At 39.7% G+C, this 26,604-nt stretch overlaps 1 protein-coding gene across 5 annotated transcripts in view; it reads left to right on the top strand.

Annotated features, from left to right (window-relative positions):
* Positions 1 to 26,604, top strand: part of atg5 (ATG5 autophagy related 5 homolog (S. cerevisiae)) — a 161,659-nt gene that overhangs the window by 97,792 nt on the left and 37,263 nt on the right. For all 5 annotated transcript variants that reach the window (XM_043687041.2, XM_087982685.1, XM_087982696.1 and 2 more), the window contains exon 7: positions 24,279 to 24,396. In XM_043687041.2, the coding sequence (XP_043542976.1) occupies positions 24,279 to 24,396 (118 nt within the window). The remainder of the gene's footprint in view (positions 1 to 24,278; positions 24,397 to 26,604) is intronic.

The raw sequence follows: 26,604 nt of genomic DNA, 5'->3' as shown, positions 1-26,604 counted from the left end.
GTGCTCAACAATCCGACCTCATCGGCCCCGGAGTCACTACCCTCAGAGAAAAGAATTTTTCACTATTTTTGGCATGATGTTATCTATCTGCTTTGAAACTCTGACACAAGTTTCTGTACAGCTGCATCTACCCTGTGAAATCCGCTAAACATGTTTCAATAAGGTTACCTTTTTTAGCTTGCCCAAACACCATGACACCTTATTAAAGTTCTTCTGGAAATCCAAATGTTTCCTATCCACTGGCTGTCCTTTCCCCTTCTCAAAAAATTCTAACAGATTAGTCAGACATGACCTCCCCTTGTTGAAGCCATTTTGCCTCAGCCCTGTTTTACAATGTGCTTCCACAATTTCATCGATAATAATGGACTTGTAAAATCTTACCCATGATTGAGGTCAGGTGAACTGGCCTATAATTTCACATAACCTGCTTCTCTCCCTTCTTAAACACAGCTGTTGCGTTAGTCATTTTCCAGCTCTCTTGGACTCTCCCTAACTCCATTGATTCCTGAAAGATCACCACCAATCTTTTCAGAAAACTCCTTTAGAACCTTGGGGAGATAGCCCATCTGGCCTAGGTAATTTATCCACCTTCTGAAACCCCCAGTTCACCATCACTGCCACCTTTGTGATGGCCACTAGACTTGCCTCTGCCCTCTGACTCTCTTCCACTGTGAAGATTTGATGCAAAATACAGTTCAGTTCCTGTGCCATTTCATTGTTCCCATTGCAACATCTCCATTTTCATTTTCCAGCAATCCAGTATTCACTCTAGCCTTTCTCTCTGACCTTTGATAAAAATCTTAAAGAAGCTGTTTTTATTACTAGCTTGCTTACCCTCCTATTCATCGTCTCCATCTTATTGCTTTTATTCTGTTGTTGTGTTCTGGTAGTTTTTAAAAGCTTCCCAATCCTCTGGCTTTCTATTAATCTTCGTCAGATTGTATGTTTTTTTTTCTTTTGCTTTTATGCTGTCCATGACTTCCGTTGTCAGCCATGGTTGCCTCATTCTCCCCTAGGATGTTTCTTCTTGGGGATGAATTTCTGCTGTGCCTCCAAAATTAGTGCCAAAAACTCCTGCCATTGATGTTCCAACCTATTCCCTGCTGGGCTCCTCTTCCAATCAACTCTGCCCAGCACCTCCCTCATGTCTGTAGTTACCTTTGCTCAATCGTAATGGATTACATCTGATTTTAGCTTCTCCCTCTCAAACTGCAGAAGCTTGTAGACATTACATTAATTCTTTTTCTTAGGATCCCCTTCTAACCCCCATGAGTACTATAGTCGTGAATTTGCTAAATGCTTTTTCCATCTTCTGGTTTTCTTTTTCTTCCCCACATCCTAGTTACCACTAGGAGATCTGTCCACGACTCCCATCAGGATCATCTTTTACTTTGAAGTTCCTCAACTGTACTCGCACAATTTCTGTATCTTCTGATCCTAAACTGCTTCCTGCCATTGATTTTATTTTATTTCATTTCTTTTCCTCCGAACAAGGCAATGCTGCCCCCTCTGCCCAACTGTCTGTTCTTTTGATCGGTTGCATATCTGTGGAAATTTAGTTTCCAGCCATGTTTCTCTGATGCCCACAGCATCATATCTGCGCCATGAGCTCACTTACCTTGTTTTATAAAAGCACTTCACACTCAGTCATGCATTGACTGCTCCCCTTCTCATAGTTGTTGCCTGAAGTTTAATTCCTGACCTTTCCATACTCTGTCTATCACTTCTACTGGAAACTTTAAGAATCTCTTCTCTCACCCCTAAAGTAGACAGTTCAGCAGGCGGTGCTGAGTTGGAGGGTTGGATCTGTGCTAAGCTGTGGGCAGGGGAAATGAGGAAACTGGTGAAATCGAAATTGATCCTGTGTGCTTGGAGGGTCTCAAGGCGGAAGATGAGGTGTTCTTCCTCTAGGCATGTGGCTAGGATTTGGTGGTGGAGGTGGCCCAGGACTTGCATGTTCTTGGCAGAGTTAGGAGAGGGAGTTGAAGTGTTCGGCCACAGAATGGTGGGGTTGATTGATGCGTGTATCCTGGAGATGTTCTCTGAAAAGTTTCGCAAGTTGGCATCCTGTTTGCCCAATGTAGAGGAGACCACATCGAGAGCAACGAGATGAGGTGTTTGGAGGTGCAGGAAAATCTCTGCTGGGTGTGGAAGGATCCTTTAGGGCCTTGGATGGAGGTGAGGGGGGAGGTGTGAGCACAAGTTTTGCACCTCTTGTGGTAGCAAGGGAGTGGAGGGTGGGTTGGTGGGGCGCATGGACCTAACGAGGAAGTCACAGAGAGAATGATCTCTGTGGAATGCTGAAAGAGGTGGGGTGGGAAATTTTCCCTGGTGATGGGATCTGACTGTAGGTAGTGGAAGTGGCAGAAGATGGTGCATTGTATCCAGAGGTTAGTGGGATGGAAGGTGAGGACCAAGGGGTTTTGTCCTTGTTCCAGTCCTCACTTCCTCCTGCCTTCCTGTTCATGACCACTGATCGAATTTGGGGTAATTGATCTAATGGCTGTGACTGCCTCCTGAAATGCCACATCATAATCAAAGGCTTAACATGTAAGCCTTTCCTTGTAATTTTACTATCTAATATCAATTATATTACTTGAATGGACTATAGAATGAATTCATAGATTGCCTTATGTTATCAACTAAGCAACCGTGATAGCTTAACTTCACGTACTAAGGATTTGTCTGTGGAACCTTCATGATAAAGTAGTTCAGAACCGTATCACCAAAATCAACCTTTTGATGTTCAGTTATTCTTCATTTTTCCTGCTTTTTATAGCATCTCCTTACACAGACCTTTGGGATTGAGAATGACTTGCTGCCATTTTGGTTTGGAGGATTCTGAATGGCTGATAAATCCAGAGTTTTAGCTGCAGATTCTGTCATATATAATACAGATAAAGTTAGATAGATGAGTCTCTTTGATGCCTCAATGCATTCCAGCCTGGTCCCAGTGAATTCTCTTGTGTTAGGTGTCTTCCCATGTAAACGTTCTCTAATGTAACTTTTCACAAGGCAAGCCTGAGAAAATGGTGGATGTGGGTCCAATTATAACATTTGGATAATGCATGAATAGGAAAGGTTTGGAAAGATATGGGCCAGGAGCAGGTAGGTGGGACTAGTTTAGTTTGAGATTATGCTCGGCATGGACTGATTGGACCAAAGTTCAACCAGTACCTTTGAGTTCTATGCAGACAGTTTGAGTCGTGGCGCAATCAGTTGAGTTTAAGACATCATCTAAGATTTTGAAATGAAACATTGTATGTGTAAAAATTGTTTCTCGCGGTTTTGAAGGTATTTAAGTATCACTGGACAAAATATGAATTGAATAAAACTTGTACAGCTGATGATGTGAGCTCTTTCACAATTGTAAAATACAGTGTAATAAAGGCTGAAATAAAAACAAAAATATTCCGAAAACACTTGGTTGGTCTGCCTGTATGTCTGGGTAGAGGAACTGTTTCAGGTTGATGACCTTTCATCAGAACTGGGCAAAGTTTGAAATATTAATAGATTTTGAAAGTGGGAAGAACAACTGAAGGAAAGCTTGGTGACAGTGAAAGGCCAGAGTGATTATATGACTAAATGTTTCATGGTGCTATGTCAAAGGGAATGGTAATGGGAGATGTAAAGAAACAAGTTATTTGAGAGGAGATATAAATGACAGGATTCCGAATGGTTACTGTCCAAAAGGAGAGGAAGTAAAAAGAGAAATGAGGGACAAAGAAAGAATAGGAAAAGGAAACAAAATTGGGAAAGATCTAAAATTTGTTGCGTTCAGATGTTGAGTCCAAAAATTGTAAAGTGTCCAATAAAAAGATGATGTACTCTTCAAGTTTCTGTTGAGCTTGATTGGAAAACTGCAAGAAGCTGAGCATAGAAAGGTTAGCATGGAAGCTAAGTGGAGAATTTTTAAAAAATCACATTTGCTGTTTGAACAGAGGAGATCTATTTAGTTGTCATCTGGTCTGTGGTCTCTAGTCTTCCCAGTGTAGGGACATCCACATTTGAATGGTGAATTTAATGTTTTTTTTCTACTGTCTTTCATAGGATGTGGGCATTGCTGGCAAAGCAGAATTTGTTACCCATCTCTTGTTAAACTATTTCAAACAATATCTACAGATAAACTATTGTGGAATTGTGGTCGCATGTAGGCTGGACCAGGCAAGGGTGGCAGATTTTCTTCCTAAAGTACATCAGTGAACCAGTGGGTTTCTACAACAATCAGTAATATTTGTCACAGTTATCATAACTCAGATTGTTTGAGGTTGATTAATTGAATTTAAATTCCAGTTGCTATGATAGAATTTGAGTCCAGACTCCCAGAGCCGTCCAGGGAAATGCATCACTGTGCCATTATCTCCCTATAATTCAATGAAGTACAATGAAATTGTTATTTTACTTGGAAGGAACAGCAAATAGATGCAAGTGTTGCACGTCCTGTACTTGCATGGAAAGGTGTTACAGGAAGGAGTGGGGTTGTCAGTTGCAACTGAGGGATGATCCAGGATATTGCTGAAGAAATGATCAATCTGGTATGATGGGAAGGGAATATAAATACATTTGGAAGTTCTAAAATGTTTCAACATGATGCTTTGAATGTGAAGAGAGAGAGACTGCGAGGACAAGGGATGCCCTCTCGTGGTCCTGGGAGAGAAGGAAGGGTTTGAAACTGAGAATCCTGTCAATTGTAGAGGAATCCTTGGTTCAGGGAAAGAGAACTGTATCAGAAACACTAATATGAATAATTTCATCATTAGATCAGGGCAATATAGAACGAGCTAGAAGAGCGTTCTGAAAAAATTATATCAAACTCAAAGCATTAACTGCTATCTCTCCACAAATGCTGCCAGAGTTCCTCCAGCATTATCAGTGATTGTTTTGTGAGCTGAATGTTATACTGGCTATGTATCTGGGGCATGAGTTGCAAAAGTAAGATCAGTCATAACATCAATCTATTGTGCTATCAATGAAATTATATAAAATGCACAAAGACCAGATGGTAGTGCAGAGAGATGGACACCCTATTAGATAACGCTTTCTTGTCTGCTGTCCAGAAAAGCAAGTTAATGAGGTGTTGAGGGTGTTTCCTAAAAACAAAAATTATCCTCACACCTTTGGATTTGTGCTTTTAAGAGTTATTGAAGGGAGAGAAATGTTCAGTGTGCAAAAAAAAACTTGCAGCTCTCGTAATGAAACTGTTGTGGAGGATTGAAATTTTGGCTCACATATTTTAATTGACTATTGAAAATGAGGTCACCTCAAAGGTAGGAGTTGTAGGTGTTAGACTTGAAAGAGACATGAAAAATCTTGCAATAATTTTTGTTACATCACAAACTAAACCATTGTGTTGTAGGCTGCATAAATGTGATGCATGCTATTGTTTGGTAATTTATGTTCAAGATTATATGCCAAATACAATTATGATTAGCAAAATACAAAGGCAACAAAGGATGCATTCTTTGGTGATGTCTCCTTAATCTCCGCACAGGCTGGTTATCTTAGTTGGTGCTTTATTTTGATCCATTATAATGAAACGTCATTCCACTTGACAGTGTAGAAGTCTGAGGTTTGAGTACATTTTAGGTTGTGAATTTTACTAGTCTATCCTAGTATTAAACGTTACAAATATTTTTTGTTTTGATTTTGGAGAGCTGCTGCTTGTAGAATTGTGTATAGAAAGAGTCTTTCTGTCTTACACAAGTGTCTTGTGTATGCAATCTCTAATTATTACCCAGCCATAGTTCAATACATGTGATGCTGATAGAATGAGATGTCATGTCAGTTCATCTTTGGAAACGGTGGTTCAGTGGTTTGCACTGCTGTCTCTCAGTGCCAGGGACCAGAGTTCGATTCTACCCTTGGGCGACTGTTTGTGTAGTGTTGTACATTCTCCCCATGTCTTTCTCTGGGTGCTCTGGTTTCCTTGCAGGTTAGGTGGATTGGCCATGCTAAATTGCCCATAGTGTCCGAGAATATATAGGTTAGCCATGGGGATACGGTAGGGAGTACAATGCTCTTCAGAAGGTCAGTGTGCACTCGATGTGCCAAATGGCCTACTTCCACACTGTAAGGATTCTATGATTCTATAAAATATTTTTGACGTCTCCTTTATACATCTACTTCTTTAGCAGTCGTAGCTCTTTCCTTCTACTGAACTCTTTCCCCCACTTAGATAGTTCATTGTGTTTGAAGTGTGATCAAAATAAAACATAATGGTAGTTCTGTCTTGCTCGCTTGCTACTTTGGAATAACTAATGAGATTTGCTCAGCGTCAGCCAGTTCAATGCAGAGAACCGTGCAACTGACAGAACTTAACATACCAGCGAGAGGAGTTTGTAATGATGGGAGTAACTTATTTTATTGTAGGGCAATGACTCTCTTTTAAAGTGAAACGGAAATTGAGTGACAACATATTCCTTAGTTCTGGAATTTATTGTTGAAAGCAGAGTTAGATTTGTGCAAAGCTGATTGAACTATATTTGGAATTGCAAAAAATAGTTTAAAGTCCCTGAATGAATTGGAAAATAAGTTAATATCTATTGAAAGAAAAAAAAATTAAAGTTAAAAGTTTACAGTATCAAAGTAGAGTGGCAGTCATGATCCAGCAGTGTTAATCTTGCCTCTGAATTAGAAATCCATGAATTGAAGTCCAACTTTAGAAATTTTCTTTTGCTTATTTTAGCCAAAACCTTGCGCCACACTCAAGCAAATTTTGTTTCAAATGATTAGGTGTCTTTCCCTTAGAAGATGCCTGCTCCTGCTTGCATACTATGGCAAGGCAGAATGGCTGATTTATTTTGGTCTCTTCCTGAGGTCCCCAGCATCACCAGGTTGATTCCTGGCATGATGGGTCTGTCTTCTGAGGAGAGATTGAATGGTCTAGGCATGTCTGTCTCCGGGTGCTCTGGTTTCCTTGCACAGTCCAAAGATGTGCAGGTTAGGTGGATTGGCCATGCTAAATTGCCATAGTGTCCAGGGATGTGCAGGTTGGGTGGATTAGCCATGGGGATACCCACCTATCCACCCTCCCTGGAGTAAAAACAACTGAAGCAATTTCATAGGAAACTCAAAAGAATTCTTAAAGGGCTAAGTAGAGTAATGCAGAAAAGATGCTTCCCTGTGTGGATTCCAGAGCCAGACAATGCAGTCTCAGAAAAGCCATTTAGGATTGAGATGAGGGGGAACCCCTTCACTCAGAAGTTAGTGAATCTATAGAATTCTATGTCTTAATTGGAGTGCAAATTAATTGGGTTCAGAAAAGATTTACAAGGATGTTGCCAAGGTTGGAGGATCTGAGCTACAGGGAGAGGCTGAACAGGCTGGGGCTATTTTCCCTGGAGTGTTGGAGGCTGAGGGGTGACCTTATGGAGGTTTACAAAATTGAGGGGCATGGATAGGATAAATAGGCAAAGTCTTTTCCCTGGGGTCGGGGAGTCCAGAACTAGAGGGCATAGATTTAGGGTGAGAGGGGAAAGATATAAAAGAGACCTAAGGGACAACGTTTTCACGCAGAGGGTGGTACGTGTATGGAATGAGCTGCCAGAGGAAGTGGTGGAGGCTGGTGCAACTGCAACATTTTTAAGAGGCATTTGGATGGGTATATGAATAGGAAGGGTTTGGAGGGATATGGGCCGGGTGCTGGCAGGTGGGACTAGATTGGGTTGGGATATCTGGTCGGCATGGACGGGTTGGACCAAAGGGTCAGTTTCCATGCTGTACATCTCTATGACTCTTAGATGTGATAGTGGCTAGGACAATGTGGCATTTATGCTGAAGGTTGGGGAAGGGGGTGGGACGAGAGGTGAGCAGATTGGTGAGATGGAGCCCAGAGAGACGGATAGGTAATTAAGGGATTATGGATGGCAGGCCAGCACAAGAGAAGCTGAACAAGTGATAATGAGAGGTGAGGATACCAGAGAATGGGTAGTCTGTCCTTGAAACAAACCATGTTATGTGGTAATAAGTGAAAATGGGGTGGTTGTGCTAAAATCAATGCCTGTCATAACAGGACCAGGTGTGGCGTGGGTAAAAAAAAAACATTAGAAGGATGGAATCAGCTTCCAAAGTTATTGAACTCAATGATTAGCCCCAGAGGCTGCAGGGTCCCCAAACAAAAATAAATTTTTCTTCAAGCTTGCGTGGTTTCCGTATTTGTTCTTTAATATCTCTGCTGAACAAAAATGTATCTATCTAGATTTAAAATTAACAACTTTGAGCTACAGGGAGAGGCTGAACAGGCTGGGGCTGTTTTCCCTGGAGCGTTGGAGGCTGAGGGGTGGCCTTATAGAGGTTTACAAAATTATGAGGGGCATGGATAGGATAAATAGACAAAGTCTTTTCCCTGGGGTGGGGGGAGTCCAGAATTGGAGGACATAGGTTCAGGTTGAGAGGGGAAAGATATAAAAGAGACCTAAAGGGCAACCTTTTCACACACAGGATGGTACGGGTATGGAATGAGCTGCCAGAGGAAGTGGTGGATGCTGGTACAATTGCAACATTTAAGAGGCATTTGGATGGGTATATGAATAGGAAGGGTTTGGAGGGATGGCAGGTGGGACTAGATTGGGTTGGGATATCTGATCGGCATGGACAGATTGGACCGAAGGGTCTGTTTCCATGCTGTACATCTCTATGACTCTATCTGTGCTGTAATCATCCTGTGATTGTCTCCCTAGACAGGTGGAAAAATATTTTGAAAACTGTTAATTTGAGTTGTAGAATTTAAAAAGTGATCTTAAAGTATTTAAATAAGGGATCTGATGAAATTAAACCACTATTAACATTTAGAAATGTTAAAGAACATCTAGTTAAAACTATCCTCCAGTAGCTTTCCAAATAGAAAAAGCAAGTGGTTGTGTAGTATTAAGTTACTTTCTTGTCAAACGAGAAAGAAGTTCAAATGTCAATATTATTACGTCTTTGTAATAAAACAACTTTAATCAGTCTGAAATACAGAGGAACCTCGATTATCCAAATACCAATTATCCAAAAATCAGATTATCCGAAGGAGATCTCGAGGTCCTGATAGAAGCATTGTGCGGGGTTGGGGGTGGGGAGCGCTGTTGCAGGGGGTTGGGGCGAGGGGCGATGTTGTAGGGAGTGGGTGGGCAGTGTTGCATCGAGTTGGGGGCGGGGGGTGTTGTTGCAGAGGTTTGGGGGTGGGGGTGGTGTTGCACGGGGTGGGGGATTGGTGGTGGTGTTGCACGGGGTTGGGGGCAGGAGGCGGTGTTGCGCAGGGGCGGGGGTTGGTGTTGTGGAAGGGGTGGGGTTGGATGGGGGCGGGGCCTCGCACGGTAAATGCTGCTGCTCATCTCCTGAATGAGGAGCAGACTTTTTAAAACTCTGAGACCCAGAGGAAAGGCATTTAATCGATTTAAACGATTAATTGATTATCCGAACGAAATAGTGCCTGCCCATCGTATTCGGATAATTGAGGTTCCCCTGTAATTCTCTCCCATTGCATTTCTTAATCTGCATATAGATTTGGACAAGGTATAGATTAGCAATCACAAAGGACTAGAAACACTGTTTGGAAAGGCAGTACAAAACTTGAGGATTTTGATCATCAGGCAATATTTACATTAAGATTTGTTTTTTTCTTCATCCTTGTATGGGATATGGTTGTAACTGGCAAGGCCAGCATTTATTGCCCATCCTTGATAGAATCAAGTTGAATTGAGTAACTGGTGTCATTACAGTGGGCAGTAAAGAGTCCTCCACATTGCTGTAAAACAGACCAGGTAAAGAACAGCAGATTTTCTTCTCTAAAGGGCATTAGTGTACCAAAGCGGTTTTAACAATAATGAACAATGCTTACATGGTTGCAATTAAACTAAATTCTATTTCTAGATTTTACTGACTTCATGTTTCACCCTCTGTACAGCTTGAACCCATGTCCCCAGACATTAGCCTGTGGCTCTGGATTACTAATCCAGTGACATAATCCAGTGCTGGATTACTAATCCAGCATCATCGACCCTCTACACCCACGCTTTAGAACTCAACTTCTGGGGCGATCTGACTGCACAATTATTCAAAAGGATGTGTGCTTACATTTAACTGGCACCAAATATCATTTTTAAGAATTAAGGCTTCTGGATTATTCAAACACAAGGCTGTCGTTAGCAAAATTTTCATTAATGTATCTTGGTTGCTGTATATTTTTGAACATTGACTTTCTGGATCAAACTTGCTTTGATATCAAAGATTGTTGGAAAACTTTCATTGTATGCTACAAAATTGTTGGCATTTATATCTCCAGCTTTTTTGCAGCTACAGTTGAATAAGAACACTGAATACAGCTCTTCTTTGTTTTTACCAATTAATCTCATTGCCAACTTTTATAACATTGCTGCAGTTTCTTTTCTTGTGACGTGTACATCAATTTTGTTTGAAAAGTTATTGTTAAATCTGTTTTTCCCCATTGCAGACTGAATATTTCAAGTTGCTATAACTTAAGAGTGAAAACAAAATTATTATTTCTCATTGCACCTCTGATTTTTTTTATTGCTACTTCCAATTATTTTAAATGTGTATGTCCTTGGGTGCCAAAGTTTCCCTCAAGTAGACATAGTTCTCCTTACAACTCTTTCAATACCCTTGATGATTTTGAACCTTCTTGAGTTAAGCTCTAATAATAAGATGCAATGGCTTGGAATTTGCTGAGCTGCTGGTCAATGAATGTAACTCTTTGCTGGAAAATTATTGATAATAAGTTGCAGAGTTTAGTAACTGTTCAGGGGGACTGCACCCAACCTTGCAAATCCAAGGTGCCTTTCGAAATGGGAATGTTTTACATCAGTGGCCTCATCAGAGAATAATGTTTTATTCTCAACCTGCAGGGATTGCGGTGTGTACAGAACACCCAAATTGAGTTTAATTTGTTCTGCGTGGTGGAGTTTGTACTGCGATTGTATAAGTCTATATATTGATATTAAGATGTGATCTATAATGCACTGTGTTGTCCCCTGAGATATATGCAATCTCTAAACATCTCCTTGCACAATTGGAATGCATCTTTAGTACATAAATTTACGTAAAAATAAAACCAATAATTTTTTTTAGTTTGTTGATTGGCTAGGCCAGCGTTTTTTTGGCCACCCCTAATTTCCCTAAGAAAGTGCTGATCACCAAACATTGAACATATTACTTAACTGAGATTGAAGATGTCTATCAGATTCTTACAAAACGTTAATGACAACATTATATTTCAGATGACCAGGGAAATGATTGAATTCTTTACAAATTCCAAACCCTAAAACATTATTCTCTGATGTTCTAAGTGGCTGTGCTAATCTGACCTGGGTTGACTTTAATAAGAGTCTGAGCAATGACAATTGCCTATTGAAAAGTTTCCTCTGAGTCACTCTAGCGCAGTGTAGAAGTTGTATGAGTGAGGCATCACTAAAACTGACTAATGTTTCATTAATGGGATAACCCAAAGTTTAGAACTTCAGTAAGGAATTCTCTCTTTTCATTTTTTAAATAGTTTTATTCATTCTGAAGAAGTCCTTCACTATTGGCAATGTGATCATTGAAACAACCTGATGGAAGCTAGTTTAACTTGAAATCTCTTTGTGGAGTAGATACTTTTGATCAACCTATTTAGAAATGTTATTACACATCTCCTGGAGAGGTGGGACTTGAACCAGGTGTTCTAGCCTGGACATAGGGACACTGTTAGTCTATCACAAGAACCCTATTCCGTGGTGTTATAGAGTCATAGAGATGTACAGACCCTTCGGTCCAACTTGTCCATACTGACCAGATAACCCAACCCAATCTAGTTCCTCCTGCCAGCATCCAGCCTATATCCCTCCAAACCCTTTCTATTCATATACATTCGGGTGCCTTTAAATATTGCAATTGTATTGCCTCCACAGTTCCTCTGGCAGATTATTCCACGCACGCACCATCTTCTGTGTGAAAACGTTGCCCCTTAGGTCCCTTTTATATCTTTCTCCTCTCACTCTAAACCTATGTCCTCTAGTTCTGGACTCCCCTACCCCAGGGAAAAGACCTTGTCTATTTACCCTATCCATGCCCCTCATAATTTATAAACCTCTATAAGGTCACCCCTTAGCCTCCGATGCTCCAGGGAAAACAGCCCTAACCTATTCAACCTCTCCCTATGGCTCAAATCCTGCAACCCTAGCAACATCCTTGTAAATCTTTTCTGAACTCTTTCAAGTTTCACAACATCCTTCTGATAGGAAGGCAACCAGAATTATATGCAATATTGCAAAAGTGGCCTAACCAATGTCCTATACAACTACAACATGACCTCCCAACTCAATACTGTGACCATTAAATGAAAGCATACCAAACACCACCTTCACTATCCTATCTCCCTGCAACTCTACCTACAAGGAACTATGACCCTCCACTCCAAGGTCTCTTTATTCAGCAACACTCCCTAGGACCTTACCATTAAGTGTATAAGTCCTGCTAAGATTTGCTTTCCCAAAATGCAGCACCTCACATTTTTCTAAATTAAACTCCATCTGCCACTCCTCAGCCCATTGGCACGTCTGATCAAGATTGTGTTGTAGTTTTAATCACCAATAAAGTTATTTTCAGACATTTTTATCATTTCTCTCTCGTCCACCAGATCCTTTCAATTTGACTTTTTGTCTGAGAGGGAGAAAGGAAAGAAATGAACACTTATGTAAATCATTTCCAAATGCTCTAAATTTCTAATTACCTACCCCTTGGTACTCCTTTTTCTTTCCCCAGTATACCTTTGCAGCACTTCTCATGCTTTTCTGCTCAGATAAGTCTGCATGGTCTCTCAGCTTAGTAGTTTCTCTTGTACAACAATCTCTAGTCCAACTGAAAAGCATCTTATCTAAAACTGACTTAACCCATCATCGCCAGGTCTGACTTAACCCACTTCAAGCTTGACGAAGTGATATTGTACACTGTAATATCGCTATTACTCTCATGTCTTTCTGAAGCATAAAGTGAAGGTGCCAGTATTGGACTGGGTTGGACAAAGTCAGAAGTCGCATCACACCAGGTTATAGATCAGCAGGTTTATTTGAAATCACAAGCTTTCAGAGTGGTGCTCCTTCGTCAGGTGTAGGAGCAGCACTCTGAAAGCTTATGATTTCAAATAACTCTGTTGGACTATAACCTGGTGTCATGTAACATCTGACTTTGGAGTATAAAGATAATCGTGCTGCTTTTCCCACACTGTCAACTGCCTGCTTAAAGTACATCCTGTCAGCTAACATTATAAAGAATTCACAGATTTCTTCACAGTAAATAGATTTTGTTGCTTCTTCCTTTTTTGGGCTGATGAAGTCAAGCTTTCTCCCAGATCCCCTACCTATTCTAGTCATGCTCTTTCTCTTCAGAACTCTTCAACCATGTCAGCATCAAGAAGTCAATCCAGTTTGAAATCTGTATCCTTACCACTAATTCATACTCTTCTCGGCTACTATCAGCCTCACTAGACTCTGATTTGAAACCCGAGTTGAGTTTTTAATCCACTCCTCTCCACCTTTCCACACTGCCACAATTCATTCATTTGTTATTGAAAGCTTCTGTCATGTCACTTTTGAACCCAGTTTTGTCCAATCCTCCTGATAAGTTCCCCATCCTAAATAAATTTCAGTTCATGTGAAACTGTGCAACTTCTGTCTTATTCAGCTGGCAGCTGTAAGCTAGTCCATCATCCCCATCCTCTCAAATCTGTATTTGACTCACAGTTCCTCCAGCACCTTGAATTTAAATCCCCTACCCTGGTGTTTCAGTCCAGTGTTCCCTTTATCTTTAATTTGCTATTTTCACCCCAAGACATGTCCTAGCAAATTAAATCTTTTTGCCTATTACCCCACTGCTGCCTTGACCCTCCAACATTCAAGGCCCACTGACCCCTTCTACGATCTATCTGTTTATATTCCTTCAAGATCTTCTTTAACAGGAACGGTGACCAGAAAATTGAAATGTATTTTAATGTGTCTTTAGTGTACACATTTCCTTGTGCATCTGAAGTATCTTCTGTTATTTTACGATTTTGAAGGTACCGTGTAAATATATGATAAATTCCTAAGGCAAAATTGTCTCAATTGACAGCAGTTTTTTTGGTAATGAACAAAATGTAGGAATGGAATATTTAGAATATTGACAACCTTGTACTGAATTGGCTGCATCTGGAAAATGTGCAGTATTAGTTTAGATACTTTGTAATAGGAAATGACTAACTGTTGTAACCTCATTTTTTTTATAAATAGGTCTGAAACAGAATATTAGTAAATACATACGGTACACCGATACATCAGCTGATTCAGATAAAGCCTGAATTTCAGCTCATGTGAGTCATTTGTCTACTTTATAAGGGCTAACGCTGCAGGTGTGTAATGGATTTGTTCGCCAAGCATTATCTGCAATCTCCTGTAAAAGTGGATCTGAGTGAGCAAAATCATGTGCTTTTACTATGCATGCATTTTCTGACTTAATGACGCAACTATCAATTTTCTTGGTGCGTTTGGGTTCATCGTCTGTTACTCATCTAAAATTATTTCAGTCACCTTATGATGAGATAACCAATTACAGTGATAACATTCGCAACCTTTTTTGTGATATTGTTTAGGTTGAGAGATAAAAGTTTTTAAATTTCAATGGCATTGTTATGGGTGTGAAGTTTTATAAGTCTTATGTTATTAAGCTGTCTCTTAATTCAAGGCATAAAGGAATAATAAAGTGGATCATGTGTCCTGGGACAAGTTCTGCCTGACAACAAACCTGTGTGTCATGTTACTTTTGGGGAACAGGCGTACAGACTGAGTGTTATTGAAATGCATGTGCCATGTTTAACACCTGAACACACAAGGATGGACGTGCTATTGCAGACTTTATACCTTTGAGGCATTGAAACAGAGAATGACAGATTCCTGAGCATACAGGGAGAGCACGGCAGATAGCAGTTACTGTGATTAGTAAGAGGAGAAATGATTCGTACAACCACCTGATGAAGGAGCAGCGCTCTGAAAGCTAGTGCTTCCAATTAAACCTGTTGGACAATAACCTGGTGTTGTGTGATTTTTAACAAGAGAAGAAAAGCTGCTTATGCTGATGGCTAGCAGACAATGCTTGTGAGAAGCCACTCTCTGGTTGAAAATTGAACCATTGGAAATTTACATACTTTGGTAGATTCAACCTGGCATGGGCAAAGGTAGTTTGCATTGGTGTGAGTCTGGCTGCTGGAATGCTCAGTTTGCGAATTACAGGAAGTTGAGGGATAATGCCTTTGGTCACTGAATAGAGAAATGGTAAAAGATCTGGCAACATCTGTGGAGGGAGAAGTGGAGTTAGTGTTTTGAGTCCAACATAATACAGGTACGCAATCCTTTATCCGAAACCCTCGGGACCAGCTGGTTTTTGGAATTTGGAATTTTTTGGATTTCGGAATAAGTGACAGTTTGACAGTTTTTAAAAATCTTACTGAATAGCAGATGCACCTATGAAAACTACGAGCCCTGAGACAGAACTGATGCCTGCCAGTGCTGGGTCACGCCCCCAGTGTGATGTGGGTTGAGTGGGTGTGGGGTGGGTTAACTGTCTACACCCCAAACAACATTGTAAATGAGGAAAAAAAACTTCAGATTTCAGAGCTTTTCGGATTTCGGGATTTCGGATAAAGGATTGTCTACCTGTACTACTTCAGAACGCACAAGAGGTAGGATTAGAAAGAAAGCATCCCAAAGTTATTCAGCCACAGAACATACTTGTGGAAAAAGTTGTAGGTCGTGGAATATCAGGGGCAACAATAGCATGGGTATAAAATTGGCTGAGGGGTAGCTAATAAGGAATATTTAATGGGTTTTTGTTTTGGGCTGGTAGAACGTCAGTAGTGGAGCTCCTGTGGTCAGTGTTGGGACCCTTACTTTTTCTGAATTCCCCATAAATCCCTGGATCTGAGTATGCAGAGATTAGTTTCAAAGATTGAAAATGATGCAAAACTGAGCTGAACAGTATAGAACTTCAAAAGGACAGTGAGTGGGTAGATATGTGGCAGATGGAGTTTAATGTGGAGAAGTGTGAAATGATGCACTTTGGTACAAAGAACATAGACAAGCGAGGTCACTCAACCTAAAGCGTTAACTCTGATTTCTCTTTCGTGGTGCTGCCAGAGCCTCCTGAGCTATTCCACTGATGTTTGTTTCTCTTTGTGTATAAAACAAAAGGAATTATTCTGAAGGGTGTGCAGATGAAGAGATATCTCAGTCTGTATGTACATAAATCATTAAAGGTAGTAAGATAAGTAGAGAACTGTCTGTGATTCTGAATCAAGCATACAGTACTCTAGGCTTCATAATTGGGTCATATAACATGAGCAGGGAGATTATGATAGTTTTATAAGACATTGGTTAGATCTGAGTTGGAGTTACTGTGTATCATTCTAGGCGCCACACTATAAGAAGGACGTGAATGCATTTGAGAATGTAGAAGAGGTTTCAGAGAATGGTTCTAGGGATGAGACACTTAAGTTATGAGAAAAGATTGGAGAATTTAACTGTTTTGCTTTGAGAGGAGAAAACGGAGAGGAGATTTGCTGGAAATTTTCAGAACCATTAGGGGTGTTGACAAAGTGGATAAGGAGGAACTCCCCACTCATGAACAAATCAAGAATGAGAGGGCACAGATTTAAGCTGTTTTCTAAAAGAAGCAAATGTGAGGTGAGAAAAAGCTTTTGGGTATGGAATGTACTGCCTGGAAATGTGGTGGAGACAGACTCACTTGAGGCATACATGAAGTCATTGGATGATCATTGAAACAGAAACAATGTGCACGGTTACAAGGGAAGGGGATTGGCACTAAGCTAATATGCTCAGAGAAGCAGTGCAGACATGATGGTCCAAATGGCCGCCACTTGTGAAGGAGCGATGGAGTCAGTTGGAAAAAGTGGGGAGAAAGGATCCAAAAGTATTGGATCTTGAGCTATTGGAATCTGTGTTCCTTAACATTTGAAAAGAAAGGAAATTGTTTATTGTAGAGACATCAAATGAGATGAAATTGGACTGAGAATTATGACAGCTTTGAAATAGTAAAGGGTGGTACTGATGGAGAGAGAGGTCAAGAACGTGCATATGACAGTGTAGCTGTAAGGAGCATAGTATGAACATAGAACGTAGAAAAATACAGCGCAGTACAGGCCCTTTGGCCCTGTTGCGCCGATCCAAGCCCACCTAACCTACACTAGCCCACTATCCTCCATATGCCTATCCAATGCCCGTTTAAATGCCCATAAAGAGGGAGAGTCCACCACTGCTACTGGCAGGGCATTCCATGAACACACGACTCGCTGAGTAAAGAATCTACCCCTAACATCTGTCCTATACCTACCACCCCTTAATTTAAAGCTATGCCCGTCGTAATAGCTGACTCCATATGTGGAAAAAGATTCTCATGGTCAACCCTATCTAAACCCCTAATCATCTTGTACACCTCTATCAAGTCACCCTAAACCTTCTTTTCTCCAATGAAAACAGCCCCAAGTGCCTCAGCCTTTCCTCATATGATCTTCTATGTTGCAGAAATACCTGTATCCTAGGTGGATTCAAATCATGAAGGATGGAAGTTCAGTTTGGAGTAAGTCAAATCCAGGGACAGTCACTTAAGGAAGAAGTGACTGAGAGAGCACATTTTGTTAAACATGTTATCAAACCCTCTGAGTAATGTAGGTAACAATGAAGATGAAGCAATTAAGGTTCAAACAGAAATCCCTTCCGAGAGAAGAGCAAAAATTCAAGGAAAGCGTACCTGAAAGAGAAGTGGCAATGAATTAAATATTTAAATAAGAACAAAGTGCTGCAGGTGAAGGAGATGCAAAATAAAATAGCAAATCTGCTAACATCTCTGGAGAGAGAAACAGAATTGATATTTTGAGCCCAGTATGACTCCTGTTCAAAAGAAATGCTAACACTGACTTTGTACTCGTAAGTAAAAGATTGCAATTCTACAGATATCTGGCCTATCAGGTTAAAACTCTCTAAGTAACTTGTTCAGCAGTTTAGAGTATTAGGTTTCATAATAATACATTTAGTTAATGTTGGTCGTTGTCGCAATAAAAGCCTTATTGGTTTCTACTGGAATCATAAAAGGATCGTTGTTAAACTTGGTTCTGTCCTCGCCTGACCTTTAACTACATGCACTTGCCAGTATAGATCTCAAGATAGGGATCAGGAATGTACTCCATGGTTGTCTCCTTCCTTGAGTCTTATATTTCCCTGGAATTGAAAATGTTTCAATCTTGTGGGACACTAAAGATTTTCTTAAGCCTCTCACACTAAAACTTAGATAATTGAATGAGATGCATTGTGAGTTGCACTTAATTCTTTATTTCGTTTGCATTGTTTTTTATTTGATCTGGAAACTTTGGAACGTAATTTGAGGTTTACATGTGGTCATTATAAAATTGATGATTCTCATGTGACCAATAAGTTATAGGGTTGAAATCTAAATTAAATTATGTTCTCCAGTATTACAACTATCTGATAAAGGATTAACTAAATTCAACATAACAGCATTGGACCACAAAACTGTTCCTAATGCACTCTTAAAAATATTTATCTGTTTGTGGCATAGGGAATTGAAATACAGCAATGGGATTAGCATTCCTTTTATATTGAAAGAGTTAATTATTGATGGATCTAATTAAAAATGTATTAAAATGTTGTCATCTAATTACAACCTATGCACTCTCACCTTCTAAACTTTACAGCTAATCTTGCAAATCCTTCACATCCTGCCAGTGACTCAGTTTTTCTGGTAATCCTATATGTGCACCACTGTTAACGTGCGCCGTATTTCTGTTTTGTTTGCTCTCAATTCCCCAACCTCCTTAAAAACAGAGGGCTTTTAGTTACAGGTGTCAAGACCAGGCATCTACATTTGCAGAGCTGAATGATTACTTATCTCCAAGCACTGTGTGTCTGGCACATAGGCTCAGGTGTTACATTGAATGTGAGTGATTGACAGTTTGGATACAAAATATAGGACATGCCAAGACCTACATTGTTTTTAGAAGACAGTTAACTTTTGCTGCTTACAAAATTAAGGCGTGAAACAAAAACGCTGAACAGTTGTGCATACCTATTTGAAGTATTACAGTTAGAAATGATCCTTTAGCATATACCAACAACACCACCAGCCACACAACCTTACCACTCATGAAATTTGGAAAACGTTTAATAAAAATCCATGATTGTAATTGTGATGAGATTTAGTTAATAGTAAAACTGCAAACCAAATCAGTTCATGTAATTCCTTCATGACTGTGAATCTCTCGTCAGGAAATAGAAAATGACAGTGGCACAATTTTTAACAGAACTCAAATGCATGGTCGAGTAAGCATTGAAATTGAACTTTGTGTGAAGGCATTTTTTAAAATGTAAACATGTACTCAGATCCCAGAGAGATCTTTTAGTCATTTTCATTGTAGTGTAAGTATTGGTGTTGGACTGGGGTAGACAACATTAAAAGTCACACATGTTACAGGCTAGGCCAGACCCCTCAAAACATTCTTAAGCCGGTAGCCCCAGATCATAACTTTGCAATTTGTTTCAGTAAGTGTACAGTGAAAAATTACCCGGATTGACTACTAGATTTTAAAACAGACAAAAAATTGTTCACAAAATTACACAATGAAATACAAAGAACAGAATAAAGAACCCCTACAGAACTCAGCCTATCCAACTGGACTTAATTATGCTGTTCCGAATTTACACAACAGTCCCAATAACCAAACTCCCTTTAAAAACCAGTATAAATGGAACACCTGCTTACAGGTTGAAGTTGAAGGGCAGAAAAAGAGAGAGAGTGAGTTTCCCCACAGCTCCCTGTTGAACAGAATTGAACTCAAACAGCTCAACTAGAGAGTTGACCACTCCCGTTTCTTTATACAGGTCACTTCTAAAACATGACCACTTTGTTCTGAAGTCTCATCTGTTCACATATAAACAAAAGGCCTCTCAAAGTCCTTTTTCATCTTTGCACCAAACCAGGCTGATTGCAGCCCTGCCAGTTCATTACCCCTCTGAAAAAAATCAAGGACAGTGTACCCTTGAGCCAAGAAACAGCTTTAAAAAAAAAGGACTAGCTTTGTGACACACAACACCAGAATATAGTCCTTATTTGGAGGTGCCCGTGTTGGATTGCTGTTACAAAGTTATAGTCCAACAGGTTTACTTGGAAGCACTAGCTTTCGGACCGCTGCTCCTTCATCGGTAAGCTATACTCCACAACCACCCGATGAAGGTGCAGTGCTGCGAAACCTAGTTCTTCCAAATGAACCTGTTGGACTATAACCTGGTGTTGTGTGATTTTTAACATTTTCATTGAAAGCAAACCTACCTTCCTTCCAACTGGGCAGAACTCTTAATTTATGCCATTCATTTTTCTCTTCTCAATCAAGACCGTTGACAATTATGGTTACATAAGATCCTTGATTCCTTCAGGACATTATGATTAATTTTTTTTTGTGTGAACCCCTGACAGTGAATACGAATAGCTATTTGACTACGTGAAACCTCAGTTATAAACTGTCTTTGCATGACATTTCCTGTACTTTTTCGGCATGGCTACTGCATAACACATGATTAATGTCCTAGCTCTTTCCTTCCTAACAATTAATTGGGCAGTGACTGGTTTGAAACAAACCTTATCTTGGTGATAAACTGGCAATTTCACATCTAGTGAATGGCACTTCTCTGATTAAGTGTCATACTTCATTTGCCTTGAAAGTTTCTTTTTGTTACCTTTTCAAATAGGTTAAACCTCATTCCCATAACTTTACTTCATTCCATTCTTGCACTTCTAATTTCAGCGAGTTATCTGGGATGGCTGCTGCTTGTGCTCCTGAAGTGTTAGACCTGAAAATGTGTTGCTGGAAAGGCGCAGCAGGTCAGGCAGCATCCAAGGAACAGGAGAATCGACGTTTCGGGCATAAGCCCTTCTTCAGGCATAAGCCCTTCCTGAAGAAGGGCTTATGCCCGAAACGTCGATTATTCCTGAAGAAGGGCTTATGCCCGAAACGTCGATTCTCCTGTTCCTTGGATGCTGCCTGACCTGCGCTTTTCCAGCAACACATTTTCAGCTCTGATCTCCAGCATCTGCAGTCCTCACTTTCTCCTCCTGGAGTGTTATCCAAGTACCTATTTTATAACACTTCCTATTTCTCATCTATTTGCTGTCTGTAGGCAACATCATCCAAAAGCACATAATTGATTTTCACATTGTACACTGGCACCCTGCTGTATCTCTGTGCTTTTCTCAAAACTCTGACAGCACCATTGCTCGATGTCATCTGCTGCTGGAACCTTCATCTAGTTTTGTTACTTTTAGACTTGACTTTTCCAATACATTCATGGCTGGCCTCCCACCATTCCTGTAGGATCTAGCTGTGCATGATCCCATTAAATTTTTTGCACAGCTGTTCACGGAAGTTCTATATCCAAGTAATAGGTCCTCTGCACTTTCTTTCAGGCTGTATGTAGCCTGTGGCCTCTTGAGTTCTCTGCTCCAAACTCACTGATCCACATTGGCTCCCCAATTTAAACAATACCTTGTTTCTAAATTAACTTCCTTTTTTTCCCTCATGTACTTGCTTGGCTTCACCCCTCCCTACATCTGCTCTCCTATAGCCCTTCATCTCTCAGATGTATGCTGTTCAAATTCTGACCATTCTGCTGCAGTACTAATGACAGTGCTGACAATAGCCTAAGATTTGAAATTACTCCCTAAACTCCTCCCCCCCCCCCCCCCCACTTCTCTCTTCCTTTAAGAATCTCCTTTAAACCCACTTTTACTATGCTTTTAGAGATCTGCTCCAATACGTGTTGTGTCTTAATACAATTATTTCCTGTAATACCTCCTGTGAAATGTTTTGTAATGTTTCATGGTAAAGATGCAATGTGAATGCAAACCACTTTAAATTTAGTCTCTTACATTGAAATTTAGAAAATTGTTTAGAACAAAGACTTCTGATTTGTAACATGATCACTACTTGTCATTGAAAACACTGAAATCATTGAACAGTTCTATGCATCTATGGGGAGACCTGACAAATGGGCCATACTTGAAAATGTTACTTTGTTTTTACCCCAGCTAATGACTGGTGTCAACCATTTTCTGGGTTTGCTTTAGATTTACAGTGCCTACGGATTTTTACTAAGTTGTGTGATATGTAAGAAACAGTTACCTTTAATTTTTAAGTATGCTGTAAGTTCATTATCCTTGGCATCTTGCAAAATCTGTGCCATTGGCAAAGGATTCATCACGTACACTTTTCTAAATGGCAAGTAGTATTTTGTTGCATTTCTACTACTTCTAAGTAATTTATTTGCCTTGATTATTTTTATTTGGTGTGTTTTGTAAAGTAACTTCTTTGAAGAGTCGGGCTGTACAGGACATTGGTTAGGCCACTTTTGCAATATTGCTTGCAATTCTGGTCTCCTTCCTATCGAAGGATTTTGTGAACCTTGAAAGGGTTCAGAAAAGATTTACAAGGATGTTGCCAGAGTTGGAGGATTTTAGCTATAAGGAGAAGCTGAATAGGATGGGGCTGTTTTCCTTGGAGTGTCGGAGGCTGAGGGGTGACCTTATAGAGGTTTATAAAATCGTGACGGGCATGGATAGGGTAGATAGACAAGGCATTTTTCCTGGGGTAGGGGAGTCCAGAGCTAGAGGGCATAGGTTTAGCGTGAGAGGGAAAAGATATAAAGGCGACCTAAGGGGTAACATTTTCATGCAGAGGGTGGTGCATATATGGAATGAACTGCCAGAGGAAGTGGTGAATGCTGGTACAATTACAGCATTTAAAAGGCATCTCGTTGAGTATATGGATAAGAAGAAAGGTTTGGAGGGAAATGGGCCAAGTGCTGGCAAATGGGACTGGATAGGTTGGGATCTCTGGTTGACATGGATAAGTTGTGCGAAAGGGACTTTTTGCATGCTATACATCTCTATAACTCTATAACCAGGTTGAATCAAGTAGTGTTGCCCTTTAATTGTATAAATGTGAAGGTTATTCTGCCCTTGTTTAAACAAATGTTATCTTTTCATGTCGAAATTTAATTTGTGATACTCACATTATGGTGGTGTGTTCTTCCCACCACAGGAGGTATGCTGTTAGCTGTTAAGATCAGTTTGCATCTTTTATAAATGATGAACTCATTCTTATGACACCCTTCTTATGATGATTAACACTTTGAAGTAATTCATTACATGTGAAGTACTTGAAATTTAAGAGACACAGCGCAATATATTATGCAGTTATACAAGATACTAGTTTAACATCATAGACCAAATCATTGCCAATGGAAACTTTAATTCCCATTAATTTATAAGTAAACATGGTAGCTAACTTGTACAGAGCAAGTTTTCTCAAAGGACTAGTAATCTGATTAACTTCCTCAGTAGTATTAGTTGAGGGATGAATTTTCTCCAGGGCTGCCAGAGAGCTCATGGTCCATTTTCAAATTGTACCACCCACATCCATATGATAAGCCTGTTTCAGAGGAGTTGTTGAATTCCCCCTCACCTGAGATTAATGTTAAATGAGCAATAGTTTAGGTTTTGGGGGGAAAAAACATACAGCCACGGGAAAGCTGAACCAATACGGGCTGATTGGTTCAACTGCTAATCAAATCAATTTAGATTTTCATAAAGCATTCCAAGACATTTATTGCCTCCTTTGTCTTTGATTTGCACAATTGTTTTCACATTTCCTATGAAATCCATGATGTTTTTTGGAATATGCAAACCACATACACCTTACAGCCAATCAGTAGTTAATATGAGTGAACCTTCATGCCCAGGATCAATTGGTGAGAGTAAATAAGCGTTCTGAAGAATTCAAGAGCTGTTTATAACTTCAGAAACAAACATGTCATTTAAACAAAATGGGAAGAGGATAATAGACAATGAAGCATGTTTAGAGATGTATTGTACGCAGTCTCCTCTCATATTGAAAAGCTACCTGATGCATTGTCTTGAGCTGCAAGGTTAAACAATACATAATCTACTCTATTGAAATAGCAGTGATGCATTAATGTAAGAACCTTAATTTAGTATTTGATGTTAAATGCACAGCCAAGATTCTTTTTAAGGACCATAAGCTTTTGTTATAATACATACATACATTAAGACGGGCTGCAATTTTAGTACAGTAAGATTTCAAGCTGTGTGGTGAACCAGTGATTACAAGCTAGTTTATCACAATGTAAATCTGCATGCTGAATTTTAAGCAAAATTAATTCTTTGTATTACAGCCATTAAATGAGCGGCCATTTATTCAGAAACTATTTCGCCCAATTAGTTCAGAAGGACATCCACATAATCTTGGTGACTTGTTGAAAGAAATGTTCCCTGCTGCTGTAACTCCTGAAGGTAAGATTCTGATCCTTCATTTAGTCTAGCGATTCCAGTTTTGAGTTCAGTTCTGTAGCTTTTGAGAAATATTGCCCTTTATCTAATTTTTGTTTTGTACAAGATATGTTTAAATTATCTACAAATAATTTCAGCAACCAGGAGAGGTTGACTAGAAAGAGCATGGATTTCTAAAGGGGGCATCATGTTTAACTAGAGTTTTATGAAGAGGTAACAGGCTCAATGAGAGTACCATTATTGATGAGATGTACAAGGACTTTCGGAAAGTGTTCGGCACAGTGCCATGCAAAACGTGCGGGGAAAATTATTGATCTTGGAATAAAATGGATAGCAATATGGATACAAAATTAGATGAGTGGTGGAAAGCAGAGTACTCAGCTGGAGTATTGTGTATAGCACACATAGGAAGTATGTGAATGCACAGAAGAATGTGTGAAAGCTGTTTAGAACAACGATTCCACAGATGAGGGATTTCAGCATCGATTGAAGTTAGGACTGGGTTTCTCCTCAGAAAAAGTTTAGGAGGCGATTGATTAAGGTTTTCAAAATCACAAACAAGCTGGATAGCGTAGTTAGGGAGAAATTGTTCCCGTTCATGAAAGGAACAAGGGAAAGAAAGCCTAGATTTAAAGTGGATGGAAGTGCATACTGCAGATGCTGGAGATCAGAGTCAAGATTAGAGTCGTGATGGAAAAGCACAGCAGGTCAGGCATCATCCGAGGAGAAGGAAAATTGATGTTTTGGGCAAAAGCCCTTCCTGAAGAAGGGCCGTTGCCCGAAATGCGGTTTTCCTGCTCCTCGGATTTGCCTGACCTGATGTGCTTTTCCAGCACCACTCTAATCTAGATTTAAAGTGATCTACAAAAGAAGCAAGCGTGAAGTGAGGAAAAACTATTTTTACTCACCGAGTAGTTAGGGTATGAAATGTACTGCCTGGAAATATAGTGGAGACAGATTCAGTTGAGGCAATCAAGAGGGCATTTTTTTGAGTTTATTTGAGTAAAAATAATGTGGTTTTGAGAAAAATGGGAGAGTTTAGTTAATGGTCATTTAATGAATAGGATTTCTGTGATTTTCTATTCTGATTTTTAAATTCGCTACTCGTTTGTCAAAGCAAAGCACTGAAACATTCCTTACTGTTGGTTTCAAAGCAGGAGGCATGAAGACAACTGATTTTTATCTTTCATTTAACGTAATATTTTAGCCATGTAGTATATGTCAACAAATATGGACTTGTGGCTTCTTAAGTTCAAGTTAACAAAGCACCGAAGTTACAAAACCCATTGTTCTCAAGGTGATTTTATTTTCACAAAGCTTACTGATTAGAATTTTCAATACCATAAAACCAGACAAATAATTCAGAAATTCAAAATGCTGCTTTGCTATCGACCATTATAAAATGCTTTTGAATGGTGGTTAAGTTCTACAGCCAAATTTCTAGTTTAAAGCATAGGCTATTCTCAGACACTCCTTTTGTTTGTCTGTGTAGGTCCAGTACATATGAAAATTCAAGGCATTCATCCCTCCATTCTTCTGGTGTCATTAAAAACTAGACAAAAAAGATGTTCAAAAGAAAACCTAGTAAATTGAGCTTTGGTATTTTCTGGGTTTATTTTGAGTAATTAGTTCCTTCTTCCAAGCGATTTGAGTTGTTGTGCATAGTAGTTTTGTTTCATGGTGTTCAAGTGCAGCTGTAACTTTTTCCCAGAACAGTACTGCTGTAGATCACTCAGTAGGCTTCTTAAGTTTGTTCTTGGGACGTGAGCAGCTCTGCCGCTTCCTTTGACTATTTTAGCTCTTGCCTTCAACTGCAACAATCCATATTGTGTAAAGGAAGAATTATCAAGGTTCTTACCCTGCATCAAATGAAGGGTGGTGATTATATTTCCTAGTCAGGGTTGCATCTTTATTGCTTCACTTTGCACAGTAGGCTTTGTGACATTATTCCTTTCAGCCAGCATACTTCCGTATTATAATCAGTGCCGCTAATAGCCATGAAATACATTTCATACTTGGAATATTTATGTTTTCAATGCAACAGGCCTGGTTTGATTACACACTTTTGAAACGAGCAATCTCAATGCATGTTCTCCTTGTGTTCAGAGCCTTCTTAGACTGCAGAATCAAATTTTACATTGGCATAAATTTGATTCTTTTTTAAAATTCAACTTATTTTTCTAATCAACCTATTCAGTGATGTTATTACAC

The sequence above is a fragment of the Chiloscyllium plagiosum genome, unplaced genomic scaffold (assembly GCF_037043375.1).
Source record: "Chiloscyllium plagiosum isolate Xiang-an unplaced genomic scaffold, Cpla_swu_hap1 HiC_scaffold_3, whole genome shotgun sequence".
Classification (NCBI taxonomy): Eukaryota; Metazoa; Chordata; class Chondrichthyes; order Orectolobiformes; family Hemiscylliidae; genus Chiloscyllium; species Chiloscyllium plagiosum.
The sequence above is the reverse complement of the archived record's forward strand: the minus strand, read 5'-3'. Positions and strand labels throughout refer to the sequence as shown.